The 7926-nt window shown below is 38.7% G+C and overlaps 2 protein-coding genes across 2 annotated transcripts; both read left to right on the top strand.

Annotated features, from left to right (window-relative positions):
- Positions 1–340: 340 nt before the first annotated feature.
- On the top strand, positions 341–1445 carry LOC126368738 (cathepsin B-like). Its single transcript, XM_050012877.1, has one exon. It carries the CDS (start codon positions 394–396, stop codon positions 1393–1395), a length of 1002 nt encoding a protein of 333 aa, XP_049868834.1. The 5' UTR covers positions 341–393; the 3' UTR covers positions 1396–1445.
- Positions 1446–4233: 2788 nt separating this feature from the next.
- Positions 4234–5553, top strand: LOC126368737 (cathepsin B-like). Its single transcript, XM_050012876.1, has one exon. The coding sequence runs from the start codon at positions 4335–4337 to the stop codon at positions 5334–5336; it is 1002 nt and encodes a 333-aa protein (XP_049868833.1). The 5' UTR covers positions 4234–4334; the 3' UTR covers positions 5337–5553.
- The last annotated feature ends 2373 nt before the right edge of the window (positions 5554–7926 follow it).

The following is a 7926-nucleotide window of genomic DNA, read 5'->3' as shown; positions in this document are numbered from 1 at the left end:
GCTGGTTGTCAGTTTGCTGCCAGCTTTTTCGCCGTTCACTTGTAGGTACTTAGTTTAGAATCAGTTGAGGCTAAGCTATAATAGAATACACATTAAAAATACTTTACGTACTGCACAGAAGGAACATACAACACAGGAAAGCATCAAAAGTTACTTCATAATAATATTATCAATCGCAAAACTCCTGACCAAAATATTTAAGCACTTGTTGTCCTTGTATGGATAGGTAACCTTTATGGTGCAGTATTTTTTATGTATTTTCCCCCTGACGTCACTAGCAGGATACACAAATATGTTCCTAAGCATCACCGGCACATGCCACAGTCGACCATTCGTTTAGTTTTAGCGCCGCATTCATTTAGAAAACACGTTTTATTAAAAACAGGATTTCAAATGAGTGTTTTCCGTGCAATATGTGTTGTGTTATTGAGCACACTCGTTACAGCCGACCTGCCCCACCCACTTTCCGATGAATTCATCGATCTCATCAACTTCAAACAATCTCTATGGAAAGCCGGAAGAAACTTCCAAGCTGACGTTCCGTTCAACTACATCAAGAAACTCATGGGGGCACTTAAGGATAACTACCATGCGAAGCTGATGAATATACACCATGACGACGCTTTATTAGTAAACCTACCAGAGAATTTTGACCCACGAGATAAGTGGCCGAACTGTCCTACTTTAAATGAAATTAGAGATCAGGGGTCCTGTGGGAGCTGCTGGGCGTTCGCTGCTGTCGAGGCCATGACGGATCGAATTTGCATTTATTCTAATGGAGCCAGACATTTCCATTTCTCCGCCGAAGACATGATGAGCTGCTGTGGTAATTGTGGCCACGGCTGCCGAGGTGGTGTACCGACTCTTGCGTGGATGTACTGGATGAGTAACGGACTTGTATCTGGTGGATCGTACAACTCTAGTCAAGGCTGCATGCCGTATGAGATCCCGCCTTGCGATCATCATGTTCCTGAAAACAGAGTTCCCTGCACCAGTGACGACAACGAGACGCCTGAATGCGTTAAACGTTGCGAAAAAGGCTACAAAATTCCGTATAAAAAGGACAAGCACTTTGGTAAAACTTTGTATGCTGTTAAAGGTGAAGATCAAATCAAGGCAGAGCTTTTTGTGAACGGACCTGTTGAGGCAACGTTCACTGTGTATGCTGATTTGCTCGCGTACAAGAGTGGAGTGTACCGACACATACAAGGAGAGGTCCTGGGTGGCCACGCGATAAAGATTACAGGCTGGGGCGTCGATAATGGAACCAAGTACTGGTCGGTTGCGAACTCGTGGAATTCTGATTGGGGCGAAAACGGATTCTTCAAAATTGTTCGAGGAGAGAATCATTGTGATATTGAGGGCAATGTTGTTGCTGGTGCTCCCACATTGTAAAACCTTGTTAAACTGTTAAATATAAAATGTCCGCACAGCTGAAGTAAGAATTCCTTTTTTACTGTCCACTGATCTTCAAAATAGTAAATAATAAGTAAGTAGGTAAATTTGTGGAATATAATTAATGGTTGATCACGATCATCATGCTAATCGTTTTAAGTTATCAAGTTGTAGGTAGGTGTGAAGGATCAAATTAAAAGATAGGTATTAGGTATTGTGCTTTCATTTACTTTATAGAATCTCGTTAGACAGGTTTCCCGCGAAATAAAATCTAGTGAAACACACAGACACAACTGGCAACCCGCCCGTGCTACTCGTACTTGTAGGGTCAAACAAACCAATAGTAGAAAACTTGTAGCGGCGAAAAATTATAATGTTTATTGTATTTAATAGCAACAAGGATGATATAATGATACATTATTTCATAATAAATACTTGCCTACAAAATTACCTATAAACCTATAAAATTTACAATAATGCGACCATAAGTTAATAATGTTTTAAATCAGGATCGATGTTTTTCCTTATACAAAACGTTAGGTAATAAATAAAAACATATTTTTATGTTTTTATTGTTGTACTGAACAATTAATCAAAATTGTTGTTGTAGGTACGTATGATTGATAACTATACCTACCTAAAGTGCATATTTTAGTCAGGTAATTACTTTATTTTTTTTTTATTTTATATCTGAAAATAAAACGGAGGAATATGATGAGAACTAAGTTACCAAATATATGCAACCTTATCAGCAAAATAGTTCTAGAAATAGGCAACAAGGTTAAATAGCTAGGTAAGTACTTTCGTATTTCCCAAATCTGCATTCTCTATCCATATAATTCGAATCTTCCGACATTATGGATGGATAGGCCTGTGCCCAGCAGTGGTATGTATATAATGCTGTATATGGTATGTACATTATGATCAGATAAACACAAATAATTCGTAACGGATTAGAACCACAAGTCGTCAGAAGTCAATCTTTTTCTATCGTGTGGGTTGTGAGGTGGATTACCAACCTCAGCAACCCTTGTGTCAGGGTTATTATTGAGCCGCCAAAGGCCCCTGACATGGCTCATGTAACGATTACTCACATCAGTAAGTAGTAACTGGGACCAACGGCATAACGTGCCTTCCAAAGCATGGATCGTCTTACTTTCGGACAATCAGGTTATCAGTCTATAATGTCCTAACCAAACTAGTCACAAAGTAATTTTTGTGATATGTCCCCACCGGAATTCGAACCCAGATTCAAATTAATCGGGATTTCAAATTATGGTTGCCTGTGTAGTTCAGCTCCTTTTGATACCGAACATGTTGTATATTAAGGGAAGTCACACACAACCGATCTGCTCTGGGTGGTAACCTCTTTCAAATAACTCCCCCATCATAATTACTACTGCCGCGCTGACGTAACTAGCTGACTGAATCACGTTGATTTTTTTTATCAAATAGCATTCCTATCATTAATAAATCACGAAAGTTTATTGTATGTATGTGTCATGTATTATTTTACTGTATGACTCAACTACCATTATGCAGTTTAAATGGATCGATCGTAATAGGCAAGTACTTACCTAAAAAGCCACAAACTTTCTTCCACATTTTCAACATTCCATGAGTCACGTTTATACAAAGTTTGTTTGCAAATATGTTGGATTCCTTATGACTATGCTAATAGCGTTTTGAATCATCCTTTGTCGTTGTGAAGTTGATATAAATACGCAAAAACATTTTTTTTTGCTGCCCATAATACCTACTATCTTTTATTTTCTGTTTTACTCGTGTTCATTTTACCTGATGTGATCGGTATGCCAATGACACACGAATACACCTTGAATGTCGAATAACACAAAGTTTATAGTTTATTTAGCTAATGGTGCATACATCATAACAAAAAGGAAAAAAGTGCACGCATAAACTCACACCGATGATCGCTATCGGGGTAGGCAGAACTTACAAGTCGTCAAAAGAAAGACCTGTAATTCTCGAAGAAATGCCATCTGTTAACGTTACTAATGGACATTACGCATGCAAAGAGATATTGAAAAGAGGTCACTCGATGTAAGACTACCAATTAAACGAGTAGCATGGAAAGAAGGTAAGTACTTAAAAGGAAATAGACGTAAAAAATATGCGTATTTTTTCTAATTGTAAATCGACATGTAAAGCGTGTAAAGACTCGCATTTCCAAAACCGGATAACTTATAGTTGTGCCCGCGGAAAAATATTGTTTTCCATAAAGGTTCGAAGGTGGAGGCGAATCAATACGAACGACCCTTCAGCTTCTCAGCCAGAGTGTACAGTCATTTGTCACGAGGAAACACGAAGCTCAGGGTATGTAGCCTAGTACCTACACTCATTTGCTTTATTAAAATTTTAATTTTCTATAAGTGGATTCTCCTGTTTTTCACCCTGTGGAAACAGGATAAAGCTATGGAGATGATGGATTCTCCTATTTTAAAGGTAAGAAATACTCCGAACTGCTGGCACGAAAAATTGCTATATACAAAAACAAAATTAAATAAGATAATAATATCTCAATTTCTTTACAAACAACTGCGAAAGTAGCCGTAAACAAGAGGAAGTCCCCAACTAATTATTTCTGGCGGGTAAAATAAATATTTGCCAATCATTGTGGAGCGTCCGAGCGTAATCTTTGTTTGCTGTGGCTGGCAGATGTGTGAGTAACCTTCGACACGCGGTCAGCTTCAGCCTCTCCCCCCGTGCCCGTGCCTGATCGTATCGCGCGCGGTCGCCCGACGTAATTACACGCGCGTGAGCATCACCGGCACCGCCCGGCCGCCCGCTGCCCTCAGTCCGCCGCTCGCTCACTCCACACACAGATATAACCACTAGCTTCAGTCGCCGCGCCGCATTCAACCGCGCAGCGCGTCCGCCGATTAAACCAATTACTTACACAAAACAAAGAAGTGAAAATGGCTCTATTTCGCGCAACATGTGTTGCGCTATTGTGTGCGCTCGCCGCAGCCGAGCTGCCTCACCCGCTTTCCGATGAATTTATAAATCTCATCAACACCAAACAGACTACATGGAAAGCCGGCAGAAATTTCCCGGTGGATACCAACTTCAACCACATCAAGAAACTCATGGGAGCACTGAAGGACGACTTTCTTGTGAAACTGACGGACAAACGACACGACGCCGATGTCATAGCAAATCTGCCGGAGAATTTTGACCCGAGAGATAAGTGGCCGAACTGTCCCACTTTAAACGAGATTAGAGATCAGGGGTCCTGTGGGAGCTGCTGGGCGTTCGGTGCCGTCGAGGCAATGACGGATCGTGTTTGTACATACTCCAATGGAACCCAACACTTCCACTTTTCCGCTGAAGATTTATTGAGCTGCTGTCCTATTTGCGGTCTGGGCTGCAACGGGGGCATCCCGACTCTTGCCTGGGAATACTGGAAACATTTCGGTCTCGTGTCTGGTGGATCATACAACTCTAGTCAAGGTTGCAGACCCTACGAGATTCCACCCTGCGAGCACCACGTTCCCGGCAACAGAATACCTTGCTCCGGCGACACTAAAACGCCTAAATGCCTTAAAACTTGCGAGAAGGGTTACAACGTGAATTACAAGAAGGACAAGCACTATGGTAAACACATGTACTCAGTGCGAGGAGGCGAGGATCATATCAAAGCCGAGCTGTACCTTAACGGGCCTGTTGAGGGGGCGTTTACTGTGTATGCTGACCTGCTGTTGTACAAGAGCGGTGTGTACCAACACACGCAAGGAGACGCCCTCGGCGGCCACGCCATTAAGATCATGGGTTGGGGCGTGGAGAAGGGTACCAAGTACTGGCTGATCGCCAACTCGTGGAACTCCGACTGGGGTGACAACGGGTACTTCAAGATCCTCCGAGGCGAGGACCACTGCGGCATCGAGAGCTCTATAGTGGCCGGTGAACCCACGTTATAAACACCAGCAAAATTAGTAATGTAGCATTACGAACTCTTATAAATATTTTTATTATTTTATGCCTTAAGTACTGTGTAATTTTCTTGCCAAAAACTAGTGAGTAGTTAAGTAATTTCATGACAAACAAAGGATCTTTATGTAACGAAAACATTTTTACAATGATTCAATAAAAGGCTTTTATACTAGAATATACATATAATATAATATCAGTTATTTACTTCCGTATTTTTTTTTTTTATAATCTGTCACCGTCACTACTATTTGAGTAGGCAGGTACCTATTAAAATTAAAAGATAAACCTATCTAATTCAATACTTACAAATTTATGTTTTCCATGTCCATATAGGATAGCATGTATTCAATCAAGTCTCGATGAAAACAATAACTCACTTAGTCGAAGCTATTTGAAGCAAATCACCTAAATGGCTTCGATTGTTTATTATCTTCGGAAAATCAGAAAACTTTCGTATATTCTTTGACATAGAGAGTAATCACAGACTTTGATAATACTTATTTGTTCGTTTTCCTCACTTTGGATTATCTATCATATCTTCAATATTTAATAAGAAATATTTTTATTATTTTTCCTTATAGTGGTATTAAGTAGTTTTCTATTTATGTATAACGTTAAGTAGTTGAGTAGGTACCGACCTATAAATCAAAAAGTAACCTAATATAAAGAATTACAGATAGGTAAGTATATAAAGGTATTTAGCAGTACTTTTAACGACAACATTTTCTGTGTTCAACCCTTATTCTATGGTTCAACGGTAAGTATATTATATTTAGATATTTTGATTCGTTTTTCCTACATAGGTGAGTAGCCTTATAATTCTATTGTAATAATACTATTATAATTTTGAAATAACTTTAACCTACCTATTGTTCGACACATATTTAATCAACTAAGGTAAGTAACTAAAGAAATGGAAAGAGTACAATAGTCAAAAACCAATAGGTAATGGGCAATATTAATAGATAAACATATTAACTAATCTGTTAAGTTACTGTAAGTTAATATAATAATTAGTGACAACAACAATAATATGATTGCTAGCTTTTGTTGTCTCTGTCCTTTTGACCTACAGATAACAGTTTGTTTAAAGTCGTGCAAAGTTTATATATACTTTATATACGTATCTACTCGGGTGTTTTGCCCAGTGGTGTGATCTTGTTCATTACTTTTACATTGTTATCATTTAAATTTTAGTGACAGTAGCCTCCTACTGTCTGTCACTAAACTTTAAATGATAACGAAGGAAGGTAGCTATTCAATAGTCTACATAAGAGGTCTATAGCCCATGTCTAATTATCGAGTGTTAGTACAAAAGATTTAATTTTATAAACTTCGAAGATTTCTACGAATCACATAATATTAAGTATTTCATATTTATTCGAATCGAAATCACAGAATATTACCTACATTTTTAGAATCAAAGTGAATTTAGGAAATTATGTAAGTAGGTAACTTTAGAGACATGATTTTTGACGTGACTTATTACATAGATTTGCCTCATATGGCTTTAACTATTTGTCCGGACAAATGGAGAGTGTTGAGAACTGTCACCCAGCCGCAACTCATGTCACTCATGATGCACTTAACTCTTTCACGAACGGAGACCATGGGTCATTGATGGTTCATAATAGATAGTATGACACCTTAGAACCAGAACGTCATTAGATGTTCTGCCCTTGAAAGTGTTAAGGTCCCTACCCAAAACCGCGCTCGTAATTTTGATGTAATTGAGTTTGAAATTTCGCTCGTAATTTTGAGGTAATTAGAAATCTTTTATCTTATAAAAACTAAGTAGTAAAAGTACATTCATGAAAACGATTGAGTTGATTTACCTAGTCATTGTGTAACCTCGTTTTATTGATGGCCATATCTAGTCGGAAGTAGGAAATAACCGGGCGATCGATATCGTAAGTATTACTAAACAGTCTTGGTAGATACATCTTGAGAGATTCTATTCAAAACATATCAGGGCCAATATACATCGGAATTATTAGTTTTAAAGTAAGAAATAGAACGACGAATGAAGTATAATGAATTTTAGGCATAGAGCAACACGGACGGATCCCTGTTTACAAAAAAATAACAGTATTATTAGGCATTTTTCAAGGACGTCCTTTCAGCCACACACCTAGTTTCACTCTAGCATGCAGACCGACTACAACTAGTTTTTTATAGAACTAACTACCTGTCCTGGGAACATAAGTTCGCAGAGGGGAACGCCTGCGTATGTCTACACCTTTCCCGTCTTGTTCTTTGATTTTAATATTCTACGCCAATACCATAGAATAAGGAATAATACTCCAATACTAAGTAATGATTGCTGGTTGTCATTCCGCGGCTTCTGTACTTCCCGTAGGGAATAAGTTAAATAGCAGTGTACATAACATAGGCAGAACACGAGAGGATACGCATGAAAATAAATAAAATCTATTCGATGATATCCGTTTCAGTACAATTTAAGTACTTATATAGGTTGTTATACACCTCATCAAATTTCCTTAGTATTAGTAGCTCGCGATCTATAGAGATAATCAAAACGTACTCCACCTACCCGCAGTGGAGCAGCGTGGTGGA

Source organism: Pectinophora gossypiella, chromosome 8 (genome assembly GCF_024362695.1).
Source record: "Pectinophora gossypiella chromosome 8, ilPecGoss1.1, whole genome shotgun sequence".
Lineage (NCBI taxonomy): Eukaryota > Metazoa > Arthropoda > Insecta > Lepidoptera > Gelechiidae > Pectinophora > Pectinophora gossypiella.
Note: the sequence above shows the minus strand (reverse complement) of the source record. Positions and strands in the feature narration are given on the sequence as shown.